This window comes from Melospiza georgiana, chromosome 31 (assembly GCF_028018845.1).
Source record: "Melospiza georgiana isolate bMelGeo1 chromosome 31, bMelGeo1.pri, whole genome shotgun sequence".
Lineage (NCBI taxonomy): Eukaryota > Metazoa > Chordata > Aves > Passeriformes > Passerellidae > Melospiza > Melospiza georgiana.
Genome location: NC_080460.1, coordinates 4,516,229 through 4,537,252, shown reverse-complemented (window position 1 = coordinate 4,537,252; position 21,024 = coordinate 4,516,229). Strand labels below are relative to the sequence as shown.

Sequence of the window (21,024 nt, the reverse complement as noted above, 5' to 3'; positions counted from 1 at the left end):
GCTCTAAGCCAATCGGTTGCCAGGCACACCAGGCCTCGGCCAATCAGAGCGCTTCATGCTTTGAGTCGCCTGTTGCCAGTCAGATCAGCAGAACGCAGCGCCCCGCAGAAACCCGCCGTATCTCGCAGGGCTGCGAGCCCAACCCGGACCGCAGCCTCTCCGGGGAGGGCTTTGCGGAGCGGGAAAGTGCAAATCAGCCAGACCGCTATCTTCTGATGCTGTCCGAGGGCTGTGGCGGGTGCCAAGAGTGGCCGGTCAGGGTGGGCGCAAGGCTGGGCTTCGGGCATTCCGGATGTTTAGGGGGTCCCAGGAAGAGCCGGGACTTGTGGGTTCAAAAGCACAAATTTTATTAGGAGGAGATAAATGGGGCCCTCCCACACTGCATTGACTCAGGCATCCGGGAGAGACCCAGCTATCTGGTTTTGAATGGGGGCACGCAGGGGTCAGGTGTCAGGTGAGTTGGGATGGAGTCACGCAGGGTTCAAGCAGAGTCAGATGGGGTTAGGTAGGGTCACAGCTGGGGTCATAGCCGGTGTCAAGGTGAGGCATAGGGTTGGCAGGGGTGAGGCCGAGGTCAGGTGGGGTCAGTCAGGGGGTCACGGTCAGCCAGGTTCAGGCAGTGTCACACAGGCTCAGGTGAAGTCAGGTGTATTCAGGAAGGGTCAAAAAAACCTCAGGTGAGTCACAGTGTGTTCAGAAAAGTAATAAAGTGGTCAAGTGGAGTCAGGCCAGGGTCAGGGTAAGCCCGGGGGCTGGCAGGGCACCATACGCAGGCGAAAGGAGGGGCAGCGCAGCACCGTGCCCGGCGAGCCCCTCAGCCCCGGCAGTCCCTCCGGGCCCGGCTCCAGACGGAATTCCCGCAGGATCAGCCCCAGGAACACGAAGAGCTCGGCCCGCGCCAGCCCCTCCCCCGGGCACGATCGCGCCCCGCAGCCGAACGGCAGCAGCGACCGCGAGGGGGCGCCCGGCGCCAGGAACCGCTCTGGGGGGCGGCGGGTCAGCTCCGAGGGGTGCGGGGGGACCGGCAGGATCGGGGGGTTCCGGGGGGGGACCCACAGGCTTGGGGGGAGCGGGCGCCATGGGGGGACCCAGGACTTAGGGGCGGACCTCCACAAGTTTGGAGGGAGCCTGGGGTTGGACTTCGGGGTTCAGAAGGGAAACATGGGGGTTTGGGGTGACCGGGCTCAGAGGGAGCCTAAGACTCGGGGGAGACCCCAGGATGACAGAGGGGATTCACATGTTTGGGGAGTGTTCAGACACCTGAGGGGGGTCTCAGGGGTTTCGGCAGGGGGGTAGAGGGGAGGAACAGATTTTGAGGGGGGTACACAGATATATGGGAGAACTAATGGGGATGGTGGGGGGTAACCCCAGGTTTGGGGGAGGGGGTGTGGGGTTGGGGTGGTTCAGGTATCGGGGGGGGGACACTCATGACACAAAGGTGTTCCCAGGATACCCAGGAATCAGGGAAAACACCATGGCTGGGGGAACCCAGTTTGATGTTTGAGGAAACCCAGGAGTTCAGGGGGGCACTCAGAGTGCAGGCATACCCACATACCGGGCAGGAAGACCTCAGGGTGCTGCCAGATGTCAGGGTCCTGTTGGGCTGCCAGCAGGTTGGGGATCAGGACAGTGCCGGCTGCCACGGGGAGCCCCCCAAGACTGGAAGGGGACAAGGTGCATGGAGATAGACTGCGGTCTGCTGGGGGCTACTGCAAGTTACATGGGCCATACTGAGACCTACTGAGGCTCTCTGGGGGCTCACTGGGTATGACTGGATGTCTGTTTGGGTCTACAGGGTCTATACTGAGATCTGGTAGGTGCTGCTGGGAGTTACTGGGTGTCTGTTGGAGTCTACTGGGGCTCTCTGGGGTCTCCTGGGATCTATTAGGTGCCTACTGGAATTTACTGATGCTATACTGGAATCTACTGGAGCCATACTGACACCTACTAGAATTTATTTGGGGTCTACTGGCACACTGGGTGGGATCTGCTAGCGCCATACTGGGATCTGCTGGAGTCCTACTGGAGCTCTCTGGTATCTACTGGCTATCTGTTGAGGTCTATTGGGGCCATACTGGGGTCTACTGGGCTCACTGGGAACTGCTGGACCCATCGTGAGCTTTTCTGGGGGCTACTGGATGTCTACTGGGGTTTAGTGGGACTACCTTGGACTTACTGGGATATATTGGGAACTCCTGCTGGGATCTTCTGGGCTCTGCTGGGGCCTACTGAGGCTATTCTGGAATCTTCTAGGATCTACTGGGTGTCTGTTAGGGTCTACTGGGGTCATTCCAGAACCTGCTGGGGCAAGTGGAATGTACTGGGGTTATACTGGGGCCTACTGGGACCTAATGAGTCTTACTGGGATTTATTGGGCTCTGTTGAAGCCTACTGGGTCCTACAAGGACTTACCAGACTGTACTGGTCTATTTGAGTCTACTGTGGCCCTACTTCTACTGGGCCCTACTGGTAAATATTCTGCATATTCAGGTCTTACCCGGGCCATGCTGGGATCTGATGGGTCTTAGCGGGACTTGCTGGGGTCTAATGGGCTCTGCTGGGTTCTCCTGGACCCTACTGATGATACCAGGCAGACCCTTCCTGTTCTGTGGTGGTTGCCCCTCACCCAGGCTGGCCGGTGGCGGCTCCTCCCTGCCCTGGTACCTGGTGTGGCGCAGGGCGCAGTGGGGCAGCGCCAGGGGCGCAGGGGGTCGCAGCCGCAGGGTCTCGCTGACGGTGGCCTGAAGAAGGGGCAGGCGCCCCATGTCCCCTGGCCCGGGTGGTCCCTGTGCCCCCTGCAGCTCCGCCCGCAGCCGCGCCTGCAGCTGCACAGGTGTGCCATGTCTGCCATGGGGCACCAGGGGACGGGGTGCATCCCAGGGGGCACACAGTGGCAATGGGATGACAGGGCGACTCCCCAGAACCCCAGACCCCCCCAAACTCACCAACCTGCCCCTGGGACCCCAAACCATCCTCAAGCCTGCCCCTCTCCCTTGGCAACCCCCTTGAACTCCCAGATCCTCCCCAGACCTGTCCTGAGACCCAACCCCCCCCCCCCTCAAACTTGCTCCTCCCTCCTCCTTGGGGACACCCCTGAGCCCCCAGATCTCTCTCTTGGGACCCTCTATCCCTGGACCACCTCTCCATGGAAACCCCAAACCAAGGAGCCACATAGGGACACAGACACAGCTCTGAAATGTCTGAGAGATCCATGGGGCACCTCAGGGTGGTGCAAGGGCACAGTGTCAGCCATGGGGAGGAGGACGTGGGGGACATGTAGGACACAGGTGGGGATATGGGACCCCCAAGTACACACATGGAGCCCTGGCACTGTACAGGGGACAGAGGGTGCTCCACATCATCTGGGGGCAGAGCAGCAGGAAACCCATGGAGAAGGGAACATGAGGGACATATGGAACACAGGATGTAGGGGGGGACACAGGACCCCTGGGGACACACAGGACCCCCCCAGGGCTGCATGGAAGACATGGAGGGACATGTGTTTCACCTCGGGGCGGTGCAGCAGGAAGGCCACAGCCCAGCCCAGCGCCGCCGCAGTGGTCTCGGTGCCCCCAATGAACAGGTCCACCAGCGCCATGTGCAGCCGGGGGGGGCTCAGGGGGCCCTCCCGTGCCCCAGGATTACGCCCCAGCAGTGCCCCCAGAACTGAGTCCGGGGGAGGGGAGGGGCACGCCTGGCAAAGGGGTGACACGTGTTGGGGGTTTCTCCTGATCCCCAGCTGCCCCCAAACACGGGAGTCTCTTCCAAACCCCCAAGTCCACCTAAACCCCTGGCCCTCCCCAAGGCCTTACAAGCCTCCCAGACCCCCGGCTCCTCCCATCCCCTTGGGTCCCCCCAAAGCTCTGTTTCCCCAAAAATATGTGGGTGCCCCCAAGCCCCTGGGTAGCCCCCAAACTCCTGGTTTCCACCCAGAACCTGAGTCCTTCCGGACCCCCATGTAGTTTCCAAAGCCCTGGGTTTCCCCTGCGCCGCTCCTGACCTCGGGCTGCCTCCCAGCTCCCCGGGCCTCCCCACCTGATGCCGCTGGATCTGGGTCTCCACAAACATGTCACGGTGCTGGACAAGCTGCAGCAGCTTCCGCAGTCCCGGGTTGGGCAGGGCCTGTGCACAGGGACTCCATGGGGACCCCCACCGCCAAGAAACCTTTGACCTCAGAGAGACACCCGCTCCCCCAGAGATGCTGCCTGAGTCTCCTGAGCCCCAGAGAAACCCTATGGCCGCTCCCCTGGGCCATACAGACCCCTCCAATGTCCTATAGGCATCCTCAGCACCATAGAGACACTTTACCCCACCTCAGCCCTATACAGCCCCCACAACTGCCCCTCCCAGGCCCAGAGATCCCCAACACCATATAGACCCTGTAACACTCACCCTAGCCCCACACAAACACTACAACCCCTGTCCAGCCCCATTAGAGTTATAGGGTCCCTTCCCAGTACCACAGACACCACCCAAGCTCTCTATAGACCCTATAAGCTCTCTGTCAGCCCTCCATACCCTTCTCCAGTCCCACACAGATCCTATAACCTCACTCCCAACCCCATATAATCCCACCAGCCCCATATCTCTCCCATGGGCCATATAATCCCCCTGAGACTCACAGCCCTTCCCAGGCCCCCAAGGGCCCATAGTCCCCCTGTAGACCTCCACAATTCCCTTATTGCCCCCATAGGGCTCTATAGCTCTGGGCTCCATAGACCCTCATGCAGCAAAAAGGCCACAGCCCCACAGCCACCCCCAGGAGCTGCCAGGCTCACCCGCAGCAGGGGCAGCAGGTCCAGCACCCGAACACTGCTGTGCCCCCAGACCTGCAGCAGCTCCCCCAGGCAGCGTGAGAAGGCCCGGAGCTCCCCTGGAGGGGGCACCTGGAGGAGAACACACCTGTGTACTGCCCAGTACTCAATTGTCTCTGGATCCCCCAGAACACCCCGAACATCATTTCAGACATTCGAGTCCCCTCAAATTCCTGTGTGCCCCCAAACCCCTGCCACCCACACACAAATTGGTCAGTCCCCCCAAACAGCTGGATGTTCCCTCCACAAACTCCTGGGTCCCCCCCAAACCCCTGGGCCCCCATAAAAACTGGGGTCCTCCTCCAAACCCCTGTCTCCATCCTGGGCCCCCTGCCAGATCCTCACCAGCTCCCCAAAGAGGAGGCGTGCGATGGTGCTGCAGGTGTGGAAGGTGAACACCTCAAAGGGGTCCAGGGGGGCCTCCCCATACGAACGCAGCTCCTGGGGGAAAGAGAAGGTTAGAGAGAGCCCCAGAGCAAATAAAGGGGGACTCCAAGGCTGGTTTAGGGGGTCGCACAAGAGAAGTGCAGAGCTCTGAGGGAGTTATGGGGACTCACAGGGATAATGCCCTTTTGGGGTGCAGAGGGTGAGGTTTGGGTGGGTAAGTTTTGGGGGACAGTGATGCGGGTGCAGGGTTTGGGGATCAGGTTTGGGATGCAGAGATTGGGGGATGAGTGCAGGGAGTAGGGTTTGAGGGGCAGTTTTCAGATGCAGGGGACATGGTTAAGGTGCATGGCTGGGGTTTGGGTGAAGGGAGTGGGGCTCAAGATATCAGTTTTGGGGTGCATGGGCCAGGGTTTTGCTGGTCAATATTGTGTGGGGATCTGTTTTGCAATGCTGGGAGGATCAGTTTTGGGGGTGTCGGGGTTGCAGAAGGATCATTTTGGGCAGAAGTCGGTTTCAGGGTCTCACCTCACACAACTCCCGGCCCTGCAGCCAAAGGAGGGGCCCGAGACGCCCCCCAGCCCGTGCCAGTGCCCCCCGAACTGCTCCCCGCTGCTGCCGCCAGCCAGGGCAGGGGTCTCCCAGTGCCAGGTCCCGGCCCCCCCGTGACACCAGCGACCCTGGGGTTGGGCAGGAGCAGTCAGGGACCCCCAGAAACCCCCCAGCCCCTATAGGGACCCACCTCCAATACACCAGGGGTGTGCTACAGGGCCCCACTACCTCATAAAGCCTCCTTCAACCCCATAGCCGCTTCCTCCATAGGACCCTCCTAATGCCACCCTGGAGGCTGAAGGGTGTGTCTGGTGGGGCAGAGACCTCTAGAAACTGCCCTAGCCCCTACAGACAACCCACCCCTCCAGAACTGCCCCCCCCCCCCAGTACCCATGTCCCCAACTCCATAGGGACCCCCTCCCAATCCCGTAACAACCCCTTCAATCTCCTAGGGACGCCCTCAAAACCCATAAGGACTTGCAATCCCACAGGGCCCCCCCAAACCCTTAGAGACGCCCCCCGAGCCCCACAGAGAACCCCAGAAACCACACAGTGACTCCCTTCAAATCCCCCGAAGGGCTTCACTGCACACAGGATACTCCCCAAACCCCACAGGAACCCCTCCAACCGCCCCCCCCGCCGCCATACCCAGATAGCTGTGGGGGCGCCCCAGCCAGTCCCCCCAGTGCCGGACCAGCGCCTCGCGGATGGTCGCCACCGAGCTCGGCACCAGCACCTCTGCAGGGAAGAGGAGGGGCTGGAGGGTACTCAAAACTGGGGAAGATCCCAAACCAAGTGGGGAGTCCTGGCGTGGGATTTTGGGGGGAGCATCGGGGGATTAGGGCCCCAAGAAAGGTTTGGGGGGTTTGAGGAGAGGTCCCCACCGCAGGGGGAAAGGGCAGGGTTGGGGGCTCGGAGAGTCCCTGGGGAGCAGGGAGGGGGGTTTGGGGGGCTGTGGGGTCCCGGGCGGTTGGGTTGGTGTCGGGTTCGGGGGTCCCGGGCGGCTGGGGTGGGGTCGGGTTCGGGGGTCCCGGGCAGTTCGGTCAGGGTCGGGTTCGGGGGTCCCGGGCGGCTGGGGTGGGGTCGGGTTCGGGGGTCCCGGGCAGTTCGGTCAGGGTCGGGTTCGGGGGTCCCGGGCAGTTCGGTCAGGGTCGGGTTCGGGGGTCCCGGGCGGTTGGGCTGGGGTCGGGTTCGGGGGTTCCGGGCAGGTTCGGCTGGGGTCGGGGATCCCGCACTCACCGCGGCCCGCCGCGCGCAGGCGCAGCACGGGCCCGTGCCGCCGCGCCAGGCGGCTCAGGTGCAGCGCCCCCTGTGGGTGCAGCAGGTGCAGCACGCCCCAGCGCGGGCCGCGCCCATCGCCACGCCGCGACAGTCGCGACAGCAGCGACAGCGACAGCGACAGCAGCAGCGACAGCAGGCCCAGCAGCAGCGCCGCAGCCGCCATGGCCCGCGGGGCGGGGGGGCGGACCGGAGAGCCCTTATATTGGGGAACCCCACAACCACGCCCCATGCAGCCCCACCCCCTAAGTCCTGCCCCTCTCAGGTGGTGCACACGCACCCTACTACGACAACCCCCCACCGCCAGCATAAAAGTGGACCCTGGGCCCAGCCCCATAAAGAGCGCCCCTTAAAACCCCATCCCTCGAGGCTCGGGCCTCACACGGGAGGCTTAAAGCCCCGTCTCACGTCAAGCCCTGCCCCGCACCGGCCGCTCTGCCTTTGTAAAGGGGAGCCCTGCCCCCCGGCCCTGGAGGCAGCCCCCCATCCTCTATAAAACAGACCCGAAGTCCCTGCCCCGGGATCCCTGACTCCTGATGCATTGATTCCTCCATAAAGCAAACCTCTAATCCCTAACCCCCCAAAATGACCCCACCACTATAAAAGTGCCCCCTCAAGCCCTGCCCCTCCAAACACCACCGTATTAAGGGGACATTTTAAGCTTCACCCTCCTCCTCACCTCCCCAAATATCCTTTGTAAAGGGGAGCCCTGCCCCCCGGCCCTGGAGGCAGCCCCCCATCCTCTATAAAACAGACCCGAAGTCCCTGCCCCGGGATCCCTGACTCCTGATGCATTGATTCCTCCATAAAGCAAACCTCTAATCCCTAACCCCCCAAAATGACCCCACCACTATAAAAGTGCCCCCTCAAGCCCTGCCCCTCCAAACACCACCGTATTAAGGGGACATTTTAAGCTTCACCCTCCTCCTCACCTCCCCAAATATCCCCTACCCCAATTCCCACAGCCCTCGTGGAGGTGCTCCCACCCCCCCCTTAAGTCCCTGCACCCAGAGCCTCCTTCACAGGTGCCTGCCCCCAATTTCCCTCACTCTAGCAGCAGCATTTGAGGATCAGAGACATTTATTGGGGTCCAGCAGTAGTGAGGGAGGTCTCCAATAGAGTGTGAGTCCTAGGGATGTCCCCTTGGGGGATGATGTCCCTCCAGTTCCCGGGTCCTGGAATGATTACAGGTGGGGACTCATAATAATCTGAGAAGTGCTGAAGTCAGGAAGGGGACCCCCACCCGGGGATGTGTTGCCCGGGGAGTTTGTGGGGTGCCATGGTGGGGGCCCTCAGGAGGGGTATTGAGAAGGGAGTTCCAGGTGGGGGATGTCTCAATGTGGGGATCTCCCAGGGACCCCCCAATAGGATTAGGGATGTGAAAGTGTCAGGAGGGGGGCTCCTGTGGGTGGGTGCCAGGGATTGGGCCATGGTGTGGGGATCCCGGGGGTGCCCCCCATCAGACGCTCCCCCTCTGGGGCCCTTGCAGGTGTTGGGCCAGCTGCAGGTCCTTGGGGAGCAAGAGGATGCAGTGGGCAGTGAGAACAGTTATGAATCCTCCATCACCTGCACTCTGAAGCCCCTCAGCATCCCCTGACCCCTTGGCAGCATCTCCCAGGGGCAGAAACCCCCTAAACACACTCTCAGGGCACAGGGTCCTTTCAAATCCAGCCACTGGCAGCTCAAACACCCTGTACCCCTCAAAGTGGGTAGTGGGCCCCAGTATCAAGTGACCCTCCCCCCATACCCTGACAGACCTCCCCCTGGGGGAAGGGGCCCCCACATAGCACTTCCCACAGCCCTCCATCCATGGAGGCCACAGACCCCCCCCACCACTACAAACCTGTCAGCCCCATGGGCTCTCCCTGAACCCCAACAATGTCCCCTTAGCACCCACAGATATCCTCCTAGACCTCCCTAAGCCCCCAGAGCCACCCCCAGGATCTGCCACAGCCCCTCTGGACACCCCCACCCCCTGAGTACCCATAGCTCCCTTCCAACTGCCCACAGAACCCTCCCAGCCCCCCCCCACGCCAAACCCCCACAGGAGGGTTCCCCTTGGACCATCTTTGGTCCCCCTGCAGCACCAGCTGACACAGGGGGACACGGGGAATGTTGGGGGACATAGGAGGACATGGGGGACGTGGTGACACAAGGGGGATATGGGGGACATGGGGGCATGGGGGTCATGGAAGGCACAGGAGTCGGAATGATGTGGGTGGGCGTAGGGGACATGGAGGGGGGCTGTGGGAGACATCAGGACATGGGAAGACAGGATGGGGACATCCTGATCTGGGGCCATATCACCCTGGGGAGACCTTGGGGACACCCCAGGAAGGGGGACAAGGGGGTGACATCCTGGGGAGATCCTGAGCGTGGGGACTTGGAGGGCACCCCCCTGGCGACATCCACTGTGGGGAAAGGGGACACAAAGCCTAGGGGCATGGAGACAGCGCTCTAGGGACCCCCAAATGGGACAGGGCGCCAGTGCGGCCACAGGGGAAGGGGCACAGGGGACATGCATCCCCTGGGGGATGGGTGGACGCAAGGACATCAGGAGGCACACAAGGACACTGCAGGACGACAAGGCCATGTGCTGGGGGGAAGGCAAGGACGTGGTGGGGCTGGAACAGTGTGGAGGGGGGGGCTTTGTGTAGGGGTGGTCCCAGGGGCCTCCAGGGAGTCTTTAGGGGGGGCCCAGGGTGGATTTGGGTGGTCCCAGGGGCTTCTCAGCAGATGTTTGCACATCGCAGGGTGGATTTGGGGGATCCAGAGGGTGGTGAGGGACCCCAGGGGAGATCCTGGGGTGGATTTGGGGGCATCTAATGGGGGTTGGAGGGTCCTGGGAGGGGGTGAGGTTCCCAGGCACTCTGGGGTGTATGAGGGTGGGTTTAGGGGGTCTGGAGGGGGTTTGAGGGTTCCAGAGAGTGTTTGTGGGGATTATGAAGGTGGAATTTGGTGTTCCAGGGTAGACTGGCGGAAGGGCAGTCTGGAGGGTCCCAGTTGGTGTTTGGGGGATTCCTGGGAGGGAGGGAGAGGTTTTCAGGTTACATTTGGGGGCTGCCAGAGGGTCCCAGGGAGTAGAGAGTGTCTGGGGGGGGAGGGGGTGTCTCGTGGTGAATTTGAGGGATCAGGATGTTCTTGAGTGGATTTGGAGTGTCCCAGGGGTTGTCTGTGAGGATCCCAGGGTTGATTTGGGGGGTGCAGGGTGGATTTTGGGGGTCTAGGGGGCTGCAGTGTCCCATGAGATGTTGGGGGGTGATGGGGATTTGTGGTTTCCCGAGTTGCCTTGGGAGGACCCTGATTAGATTTGGGGGACCAGGGAGGGTGACAGGGGCTGGAGAGGGGTCCTGATGGATGTTGAGGGTCCCAATATGGATTTGAGGGATTCCTGAGGGGCTGTTGGAGGGTACCAAGGCATCCCTGGAGGACTGGGGAGATTCAAGGGCATCCTGGGGAACATTGGAAGTCCTGGGGTGGATTTGGAAAGGTCCCAGGGGCTGTTTGGGAGGGTTCCCAGAATGGATTTGGGAGTCCCTGGGGGATATTGAGGGGTTCCAGAGTGGGAGGAAAGGCAGGTGTCACAACCCATCAGTCAGAGGTGGCAAATTCTTTGTAAATTCTCATCAGGCTGAACAAAGACCCCGGACACGTGTCAAGGGGTCAGCCTCATGAGGCACAGTCACCCAGAGATGCAGACAAAGCTCAATGCACATGATCCATGTGTAGGAACCTTACATGGAGCATTTCCTTGTCATTTCCCAGTTCACCGGCAGTGCTGGTCTGCAGAGAGACAGAGGGGCATTGATGGTGAAGTGCCTCACCTGTTTCAGGAGCACAAAGACAATCTCTCTTCTTCCCTTGCATTGGCTGTAGAGAAACTGTCCTGGGAGTTCCAGCAATTCACCAGTTCAGCGCCCCAGCAGAATGTCCTGCCTCCACCCGTATGGACCAGACTCTCAGCTATCAGCAGGCACCCTTTCTCCCTAAAGGTAGGATGGAGAAGGTGTCAACCACTCAGACACCAGCAGCCCTCTCCTGCCCCTCAACAGCTGGGCTGCTTGCCCCAGCACCTTTAAGAGCTGGGCCAGGAACCAGCAGTCCTCACCAATGCCTGGAAAACCAGTTCATCTCCCAGAGCATCAGGGAACCAGCCCCTCCCAGCCGAGGTAGGCACACAACACACCTGCCTCCACCTGAGCCCCACAGCCGCCCAACTCAACCAGATGTGCACTGCAGGACCAGCCCAGATTCCTTCAGCCCTCACAGAAACAGAACCCACTTCTGGATGGCTTCAGTGGTTTCATAATAAAGGCAGAATGATAGACCAGGAGCAGAGTCATCTGGGTTTGCTGCTGGTTGCTGAGTGTCACTACCCCTCCCATACTTACAGGCACAGGGCAGTAGTTGAAGGAACAGAACCCTTCCCCAGCTAAAAACTAAGGACCCCCCACCATGGGGTTCAGTTCAGTCCTCAGACCAGCTTACTCTCTTCACTCTGGATCCTCCTGGGGTGCCTGGTGTAACCACCCCACCAGCAGGGGTCCTCCTGCCCCCTCAACACCTTCTATTCCCTCCCCCACCAGTGCCAAACCCTGCCCTCCCCAGCTGGGGACAGAAGGGAACCGCTATGGTGTGTGTAATTTAACTCGTTTTATTTAGACTCGAAGGTAACTGCGGCCCAGTGGGACCGTGACCCAGTAGAAACGCAGCAGTACATCAGGACTGGGGTGGGAGCAGGTGAGCTGCAGCGGGCTGTGGCACCCAGGCTGCCTGAGGAGCCGTCAGTCGGTGAGAGAAGGGTTTAGGAGAGCTGCCCACAGTCGGTGATGGTGATCTTCTTGCTTGTTTTGCCATCTTTGGAGCCGCAGCGCTCCATGGCCTCCACCACATTCATCCCCTCCTTGACGCGGCCGAAGACGACATGCTTGCCATCCAGCCTGTGGAGAACCACCAGTCACAGCCAGTCCCATATCCCCCAACAGAGGACATCTCCCAGATGCAGACCCCCAGCTCCTCCTCCCACAGCCCACGACTCACCACTCGGTCTTGGCAGTGCAGATGAAGAACTGGGAACCGTTCGTGTTGGGGCCAGCATTGGCCATCGACAGGATACCAGGACCCGTGTGCTTCAGGATGAAGTTCTCATCTGGGAACTTCTCCCCATAGATGGATTTGCCTCCAGTGCCATTGTGGCGTGTGAAGTCACCACCCTGTGAAAAGGCAGTATTTCAGGGCATGGGTGCAGAAGAACACTCTGGAACTGGGTGCAGGCAAATGGCAGAACCAATCCATCTCCAAAACCTACCTGAGTGCCAGACTGCCTCACCTACCCACCCACCCACTGCAGCAGGAGCGCCACGCACCTGGCACATGAACCCAGGAATGATTCTGTGGAAGCAGGACCCCTTGTAGCCGAATCCCTTCTCACCAGTGCTCAGAGCACGGAAGTTTTCTGCAAAGGAAATAAAACCCCACCATGAACAGATTTGTTGAGTTTGGGGCTTGGTACAGTCACCGTGGAGCCAAAGTTGTTTTACCAACCTGCTGTCTTCGGCACCTTGTCTGCAAAGAGCTGTAAAGACAGGAAAGGCATTTGTCAAATCCGGGCTGGCCACTGCCCCCCCACTCCCCGAGGATAGTCCAGACACTGCTCGGAGCCCAGGGACCCCCACCGGGTGGGGGCTTCTGGGCCGTGCCAGCAGCTCTAGATTCATCCCCGTCTCACACCGTTATCTGCAAGCTCTGAACTAACATCGCTCATCTCACCAGCGGTGCAGAGAAGGGTTCATTCTGCTGGCCTGGATTAAATTAAACATTAATGCGCCCAAGCCTTCCTGGGCGGGGCGCGCGCGCCGCCTCCCAGCGCTTCGGGAGGATTTTGGGCTGGATGCGCCGCCCGTACGGGAGCGCGGCCCCGAATCCGCAGCAGCCGCGGCGCCCGGAGCAGACCCGGCCGTGCCAGGGATGCTCTGCGCCCCGGGCGGGGTGAGAAATGCTTCGCCCTCCAGCGACAATCCCGCAGTGATCGGGTTGCCGGCACTCCCCGCCGGCATCCCCAGACTCGAGCAGCACCGCCCGGGAGCTCGACGCGGCTCATCCCGGTGCTCCGGGGGCCTTGCGATAAAATGGCGGCGGAGCCGCCACGGCCGCGACCCGCAGTGGGGGGGAACTGCCGCGCCCCCCCGGCCCGGGGCGGAGCGGAGGCGCGGCGGGAACGCGGCGGCAGCGAGGCCGGCGGTAACGGGGAACCAGCGGCACCGGACCAGGTGCGCATGGACTGCCTCGGGCGATGGCGCGCCCTGGGCTGGCACCGCGCCGCCGCTCCTGGAGCCGCCCGAGCGCGACGCTCGGGGCCCTTTGTTCGCCCCGCCGGGCCGGGGGCGCCCCAGCCCCGCAGCCACCAACGCGCCCCCGCCGCGCACGCGCGGCGCCTGCGGGCCCCCCACCGGCCCCGCGCGCCCGGCGAGGAAACGGCAGCGGCGCCCACCGCCCCTCCCCGGCCGCCTCCCGCGCCCACCTCGAAGGTGACGCGACCCAGGGGCTCGTTATTAGCGGCGATATCGAAGAAGACGACGGGGTTGGCCATGGCGACACAAGAGCAGGGTAGCAGACACTCGTCCGTCTGGCGGGCGCGGCGCAGCAGAAGGAGCGCAGCGCCCCGCCGCCCCTTATATAGGGTTGATGAGGGCCCGCCTCCCTCGCAGAGCCGACCAATGGCCCCTGGCAGAGTGGCGGAGTGGCAGGGCAGGCAACCAATCGGCGGTACCGCCGTTGAAAGAGGGGGGAAGGAGGAAAAAAGCGCGGGCGGGGCGGGGGCCGCGGTCCGGCGCTGGGCAGGGCGCGGCGCGCATGCGCCGTGCGGAGAGCGAGGAGTGGCGGGATGGCGCAGGGGAGGCGGGCGCGGCGCTGGGCCGCCGTGAGGGGAGTCTCGGGGGATGCGACGGCACCAGGGCCTCTGGGGCTTGGAGCTGCCGAAGCTGCGGCCCAGCCGTGGCCGCCCACCCCCCAACGTGCGGAGACACCCGATTGACCTCCTCCGCCGTCGGACTGCAGCACCGCCCAGCCGGCCCCGGTTAATGATTGACGCCACAGGTCCGGTTCACCGCCCAGCCCGGCCGCCGCTGCTCGGCGATAGGGCAGGATTCCCTCGCTACTCGAGACACACCTCCCCCCTCTGCCCGGACAGAGGCCTGGATCCTCCCGCCACCCGAGGGCCTCCCCTGCGCGCTCAGAGGGGTGGCGGGGCCAGCCGCACAGCGGGATGACAAAAGATGGGGGACACGCGTGACCCTGCAGAAGGATCCTTTAATAGCCATCGGGGACATACAGGGCAGCTCGTCGCGGGGCAGGGGGAGCTGAGCTCCACGCCCCATGCCAGACCCGTGCGGTTAAAAGGGGCAGCAGCATTTGCACATTGATAGGAGGGCACGGGCAGCCCCGCAGTGACGCACTTGCCTTTAAATATGGGGAGTCTCGGGGGAGCAGTAGTGTTTCTACACTATGTACAGCCTTGTGCTTCTGGGGGAGCTCAGCTCCTCTGTCCCATCGCAGCCCTTTGAGAAAGCCCCCACTGTGGGGGGTCCCAGCTCTGCAGCGGGCAGGGGCACACAGTGCTGCCCCCCAGCCCCGGGAGGGGGGCGAGGATGGCTCAGTTATTCTCGAAGAGAGAGAGGAGGTCATCGTTGCTGCTGCTGGGGAGGTCGGGGGGCCCCAGGTAGGAGAGCAGCTCGTCAGGATTCGTCAGCTCGGGCAGGAGCTGGGGGCGGCAGTGTGTGATGATCGGCTCCCCGCAGCTTCTGCCCACCCCCCTGCAGCAGCTGGGGTCCCGAGCCAGTGGCAGGACCCTTTTCCACCCCCCCGAGTACTCACGTCGAGGGCAGCCTCGGAGCCATCGCCTGCCGCGGCCATGCTGGGTGCGGGGGGGAAGACGAGGTCGGTGGTGTGGGCCGGGGCTCCCAGGGGCGGCCGTACCCCTGCACCCCGAGAGTGCAGCGTGGAGCTGGGCTGGCTGCCCGAGGGAGCACTGTGCAGCCCCGTCTGCACGACGGGGTGGGACGGCTCCATTCGTCCCGCTGGGGGAAGCTGGGGTGTGCGGGGAAAGAGCATAGTCATGAGACCCTCCCTCCCCCGGGACCCCCCAGCCCACCCAGAGTGAGACATGAGGGCTTGCGGGGAGTCCCTCCACCTATAGCCCAGCTGACCTGTGCAGGCAGAGGGGGCACAGGAGGCTTCTCAGGGGCCAGAAGGCTGCCTGGGATGTTGGGCTGGTAGGAGATGGAGGAGGGGCCTGGTATGAAGTCACTCAGCGTTGAGGGGCCAGGGACACCAGGGGCAGCAAAAGGCTCTGGGAAGCCCCCAGGACCCAGAAAGCTGGAACCTGTGAGAGGAAATGGGGCAATTGGGGGACACACACACAGGGATGGGGTTCAGTCCTGTCCCCCACGGGTGCCCCCCGTACCCGGGGTGCCGTAGTCGGTGGCAGCCCCCACTGGGGGTTGTGACAATGCTGGGAAGGGCACAGAGCCAGGCCCCAGGGCCGCAATCATCTCCATGATGTTGGGCAGGACCATGTGTGCAGGACTGAGTGTCCGGCACCGCTTCAGCGCTGGCCCCTCCGGCTCCTCCTTGATGTGGACGTCAGGTTTGATAGGGACGGGTTTCCAGCTGCAGGTTGGGTCGATGGTGATCTCCTCATGCTCTGAACTGGGGACAGCAGGACCACAGGGGAGGTGAGGCTGGGGGCACTGGCTGCACAGCCACCCCTGGGGTGGCACAGGACTAGGCATGGATGGACAGACAGCCAACGGGAAGGCACTTACTTCTGAATGTAGATCAGGATGCCCAGCATGTACTGGTCAACCTCCAGCCCCTCCAGCAGGGCCGTCTTACTGCAGGCAGAGAGAGAACAGAGTGAGGTATGGGAACCCCCACCAGACAGGAACCTCCCCCTAAGGCAAGAACTGTTCCTCTCCCAGGGCAGGAAATAGATTCCCCACAGGCAGTGAAACACACACCCATGCCCTGCAGGCCGGGACAACAGGGCATGGCCCCATTGCAGACCCCACTCACTTGCAGACAGGACACCGCCATGTCCCCCTCTCACAGTTGAGCTGCAGGTATGACTCCAGGTCAAAGCACTGTGGGGAGAGCAGCAGTAGAGATGGAAGAGGCAGGATACTGGATACAGCACCCTGTCATCACCACGCCCTACCTGTATGTGCCGGCAGTCATGACCCCTGGCTGGAAGCTGGATCCTCCGGAAGGTGATAGGGCATTTGAGGGACACCTTGATGGCTGTCTGCTCCACACCATCCTCACCATTGGGCCCTGGTGTCCCTGGGATGGTCCCACTGCTGAAGTTGCGCTTGACTGGGAAGGTGAGGGCGAGGGGCACCGAGGGTCAGAACCAGGACCCTGGGACGGGGGTGGCACCGTGGTGGCACCTGGGCAACACGGCAGCATCACCCCCATCCTGCTGTGGCCTCCCTGCCACAGTGCATCCTGCTAGGCCCCAGGTGCTCACTTTTGGTGATGCAGTGCTCAGCGGGGAGCAGGCGCTTCTTGATGAGCCCCTGCAGCACCGAGCGCACCGAGGGCCGGTGCACCAGCTGCAGGACGAACAGGTGGGACTGTGGAGAGACAGGAGGCTGAGCTGCGGCCCCAGCCAGCACCCTCCCTCTCCTGGTACCCTCCTGGTGACTCACACAGCAGCAGGCGGTGACAGTGATCTGGATAGTGTTTCTGCCAGGCTGGCAGACGTGCTTCAGGTAGAGTGGCTTGTGGGAGGTCTTGTTGTCACCACGCTCGATGGTGAGCGGCGTGGCGTTGACGCTCACCTGCACGGAGGCCGGCCAGTTGGTGTTCATCTGCCGGTCCTCGTGGTGGTAGCACTTGAACTGCAGCTCCAGGTCAGGCCTGGGGACAGGCAGGGTGTGGGCAGGGGGTGTGTCCACATGTGTCACCACACCATGCTGCTCCCTGCTCTGAGCCATGCAAAACCATGCAGTGCTAAGCCATTCCATGTTACACTGAGTCATATGGCACTGTGACAAACCCCAACAGCAGCACAGCACTGTGCCCAGCCACACCACATCCCACCATGCCGTGCCATGCCAAGCCATGCCCCAAAGCACCAGGCTGTGGCACAACGTGCCAAACACCATGACACCACGCTGAACCACGGCAGTACAGCTGTGCCAAGCCACACTTCACACCGTGATGCAGGGACAGTGCTGTGCCCAGCCATACCAGGCCACACATCCCCGTGCCACATGGCACACGCAGTGCCCAGCTGTGCTGCCAGCATAGCCCCACTCCACAGCACACGGTGCCATAGAGCACCCCCCGAGCAGCACTGTGTGACACTCCAGAAGGTGCCCCCCAGCATCCCCACCTCATCATGAGGGTTTTGTAGACAGAGTCACGGAGCTGGAAGACGTGGTTGCTGACAGCCAGGTTGTGCTGCAGGCGGAAGGGCTCCAACACCACGCCGTCCCGCACCGGGAAGGTCAGCCGCAACTCCTCGCCGGGGGCCGGCCCTGCGGGACGCCTCCATCAGGGAAAGGACACCTTCCCCGGCCGTCAGCCACACCCTGGCCACGCCCCAGCCGCGCTCCGCCCACCGCACAAGGACCCACCTTGCAGGGAGCCCAACCTACGCGACCCTGCCCACCCTGGACACCGCGCCCCGGGCAATACAGGAAGCCTCTCCCACCGAAAGCGGCCCCACCCCTGGGGACCACCCCCCTCCCACCCCTCTGGAGGAAGCCCACCCCACCGCAGATTCCTCCCGCTCGCTCCAGGAAACCGCACCATAGCCAAGCCCCTCCCGATCCACCCTAAAAGCAGAAGCCCCCACCAAATCAGCACTCCTATAAAGCCCCGCCCCCTGAGGCCACACCCTTTTAGCAAGCCCCTCCCACTAAACACAGGCAGCCCGCTCCTGCCTCAATCAGCCCCCAAACCCTGGCAGTGGGCACGCCTCTTCTCTGAATTCCCTCCCACCTTCCATTTAAGGGGAAAAGGCCACGGAGCTGTCAGGAGCGAGGTCTGCACCGTACACACGGGGGTGATCTCTGCAAAAATCCCCCTCACCCGCAGCAGGGACACCCACCTGAAGGGGACGGGTGCAGGGGGGCAACGCTGGGCTTCATGTCTGCCAGGAAGGGTGACTTGACATCCTGCCCAGGGGACGCATAGGCGGGGATGCCACTGCCTGGTGTCATGGGCGGCGTGGGGTTCCCGGCCAGTGGCGAGCTGGGGTAGCCCGGCAGTGACCGGCCCGGCTGTAGAGGCAGCACGTGCCTTCAGCGTCCAGCCAGGCCAGCAGAGCCCCCGCGCCGCCCGCTGCAACACTCACCCCATTGATGGCTGCTTGGCTGTAGGTGCTGAAGCTGGCGCTCTGCCCATTGAACTGGTCAGCTGGCTATGGGAGGAGAAGGGTCTCCAGGGGCTGGCACCGGGGCATGGTGGACACCCAGACCTCCACCCCTTGCCCACGTTCCCCTGTGGTACCTTGTAATAGGGTCCAGCACTGCCTGAAGTGGAGAGGTACTGGCCCACACTCTGCTGCAGCCTGTGGCCAGGGTATGAGGGGGACGGAGCGGAGGACTGGGGGGCGCTGGGGGGATACTGGGCACCAGCTGCAGCGTACTGCCCGCCCTGGAGGTACTGCTGTGGTGGGTATCCCTGTGGGGCCAGGGAGTCAGCACCAGTGGGGAAGGGGCCCAACCACATGCCATAGCCCTCACCAACGCGGCACTCACCTCATTGGAGTACCCCCGCTTGAGGCCCTGGCGGGGCAGCTGCTGGCTCTGGGGAGGTCCAGGGTAGGTGTGCTGAGGCACTCGCTGCCCACCATAGAGGGGGCCAGTCCCGGGCGCCCGCACTGGGCTCATGCTCACAGGGGAGACACCAGAAGGGGCCACAACACCTGCCATGCCAGCTGGGCTCATGCTGTTGGGGCCACGGGGTCCAGCATGGGGCAGGAACTGGTTGCTGAAAGACTGCCCTGTGCCCATCTGCAGCAACAAAGACAGAAGGGTCAGAGCAGGCCAGGGGGGCTGTCAGCTCCCCAGTTCTGCCACATCCAGGTTCTTACCGCACCATACTGGCTCAGCTCCTGGCTCTGTTTCTCCTGCAGTGCCGCCACCGTCGCCGTGGCTGTGGCCGTGGCTGTGGCAGCAGCAGCAGCCACAGCAGCAGCTGCTGCTGCCTGGGTGAAATCAGCAGTGGCCCGGCTGGCATGCGAGGCGAGCCCCATCCCTCCAGGGCCACTCGGGCCACCATTGTAGCTGAAGAACAGAGAAGCAGTAAGGGGAATGCAGTGGCCCTCCCTGCAGCAGGGCACATGCCAGACCACAAAGAACAGGGCTGGCCTTACCTGGCAGCGAATCCCGGCCCATTGGAGTAGGTGTTGCGCCCATAGACACTGGGCTGCACATAGCCCTTCCCTGGGGCCCCCTCAGCAAAGGGCTGCTGTGGCAGGAATGGTGGGGAGCTCATGCCCGAGCTGGTGCCTGCCATGCCAGGCAGCAGTGGAGTGCTTGAGCTGCTTCCCCCAGGGCCCATGGGGCTGCCAAAAACCTGGAGGGCGCAATGGGAGGCAGTGGGTCAGGCAGGGGCAGTAGCATCCAGGTGCGAGGGAGGCCTGCGGTGGGGGTACTGCTGGTACCTGGCTCTGGGAGGGGTTGCTGACACCCCAGACAGTGGTTACCACGGAGAGGGATCCCGGCGGCTGATTGGTGCTTGGTTGCCAAGGAACAGCCTCGTATGCAAATGAACCATCACTAGAAAGAAAAACAAATTAATGAAGATGAAGGACAGAGGGATGGAAGGACGGAGGGATGGAGGACTTGAAGAAATGGAGAGATGAAGAATGGAAGGGATGGAGGGACAGACAAGGGGATGGATAGACGCATGGATGGAAGGATGGAGGGAGGGATGGAGGGATTGAGGGAGAGAGGGAGGGAGGGAGGGAGGGATGGATGGATGGATGGATGGATGGATGGATGGATGGATGGATGGATGGATGGATGGATGGATGGATGGAGGAACGCTGCCCCGGCGCCCACCCGTGGGGCGCAGGCGGCAGCGAGGGTTTCATGGGGTTCATGGAGCTCATCAGCGGGTGTGGGCTGGGTCTTCCGAGGCCGCGGCGGGCACTGCGGGACGGCGGCACCGTCTGTCACTGGGGCTGCGGGAAGCAGTGGAGCGGCGGGTGAGGGGCGGCCGCCCCCGGAGAGGCCGGGGCGGGGGGGCAGCCCGTAGGCTTCGCGACCCCCCAGCCTCCGCGGCCGGGGCTCGGCGTCCGGCCCGCGGCTGGCACGGGGCACCGGCCGGCACGCGCCGCCCCCGCTCCGGGCCGCCCCCCCGCTCCGCGCCGGCCACCGCGGCGTCAAAGCTCCCCGGGGCGGCGGGCGTCGGGGGCTTCCCCCGCGCCTGCGGGCGGGTGGAACCACGGGGACTTCCCGGGGAAGGGACGCGGCCCCGGCCCGGCACTGCGCCCCGCTGCCCGGGGTATTTCCAGCCGGGCCCGCCAGCGGGGGGCCGCGGGGGTCACCGGCGCTTTCGGTTCCTCCCGGCGCCGCGGGAGGGCGGCGGAGACGGGGTTGCCGCGAGGAAAGACAAGGAGAGTGGAACACCCGCGGCGGGCCTGCCCCGGCTCCCGGGAGCCGCCACCGCGGAAGCACCGGCCCCCGGCGCCCCTCGCCGGAGGTGACAGCCCCCTCCGCTCCTTCCCCGGCGGCACCGCAGGGACAGGCCCCGGGGCCGGGCCCCCTCATTGCCATGGCAACCACCCCCACCACCCCCGGCACGGCGGGGGGGGCCCGCGGGGGCACCGCCAGCCCCGCCCGCCTTCCGCCCCGTCCCCCCGCCCGGCGCTCCCGCTCTCACCGCGGCGGCGGCCCAAGATGGCCCTGGCGGCGCGGGGCGCGCGCGGCTGCGCGGAGGCTGCGCGGGATCTTCAGCCGCGCGCGGCCGCAGCTCCGCG

General features: G+C 63.4%; 3 protein-coding genes across 4 annotated transcripts; all 3 read right to left on the bottom strand.

The window, feature by feature from the left end:
- Nucleotides 1-335: 335 nt before the first annotated feature.
- Nucleotides 336-7,194, bottom strand: LOC131094784 (steroid 21-hydroxylase-like). Its single transcript, XM_058042336.1, has 10 exons — nucleotides 6,990-7,194; nucleotides 6,399-6,488; nucleotides 5,727-5,878; nucleotides 5,160-5,255; nucleotides 4,779-4,886; nucleotides 4,036-4,122; nucleotides 3,509-3,694; nucleotides 2,665-2,825; nucleotides 1,556-1,659; nucleotides 336-982 (listed from the first exon to the last, which is right to left on the bottom strand). The coding sequence occupies exons 1-10, from the start codon at nucleotides 7,192-7,194 to the stop codon at nucleotides 735-737; spliced, it is 1,437 nt and encodes a 478-aa protein (XP_057898319.1). The 3' UTR covers nucleotides 336-734.
- A 4,472-nt stretch (nucleotides 7,195-11,666) lies between these two features.
- PPIA (peptidylprolyl isomerase A) lies at nucleotides 11,667-13,685 on the bottom strand. The gene is made up of 5 exons (XM_058042417.1): nucleotides 13,549-13,685; nucleotides 12,573-12,603; nucleotides 12,395-12,483; nucleotides 12,069-12,241; nucleotides 11,667-11,968 (listed from the first exon to the last, which is right to left on the bottom strand). Exons 1-5 carry the CDS (start codon nucleotides 13,615-13,617, stop codon nucleotides 11,833-11,835), a joined length of 498 nt encoding a protein of 165 aa, XP_057898400.1. The 5' UTR covers nucleotides 13,618-13,685; the 3' UTR covers nucleotides 11,667-11,832.
- Nucleotides 13,686-14,328: 643 nt separating this feature from the next.
- ZMIZ2 (zinc finger MIZ-type containing 2) lies at nucleotides 14,329-20,273 on the bottom strand. 2 transcript variants are annotated; one of them, XM_058042415.1, is made up of 18 exons: nucleotides 20,105-20,273; nucleotides 19,705-19,819; nucleotides 19,414-19,616; nucleotides 19,132-19,324; nucleotides 18,797-19,051; nucleotides 18,546-18,719; nucleotides 18,391-18,456; nucleotides 18,145-18,316; nucleotides 17,425-17,569; nucleotides 16,736-16,946; nucleotides 16,555-16,660; nucleotides 16,243-16,400; nucleotides 16,101-16,168; nucleotides 15,851-15,919; nucleotides 15,490-15,734; nucleotides 15,233-15,408; nucleotides 14,901-15,113; nucleotides 14,329-14,787 (listed from the first exon to the last, which is right to left on the bottom strand). In XM_058042415.1, exons 1-18 carry the CDS (start codon nucleotides 20,152-20,154, stop codon nucleotides 14,680-14,682), a joined length of 2,727 nt encoding a protein of 908 aa, XP_057898398.1. In that variant the 5' UTR covers nucleotides 20,155-20,273; the 3' UTR covers nucleotides 14,329-14,679. The 2 variants fall into 2 exon arrangements, with proteins under 2 accessions (XP_057898398.1, XP_057898399.1); XM_058042416.1 differs by having other exon boundaries at nucleotides 15,233-15,375.
- Nucleotides 20,274-21,024: the final 751 nt, after the last annotated feature.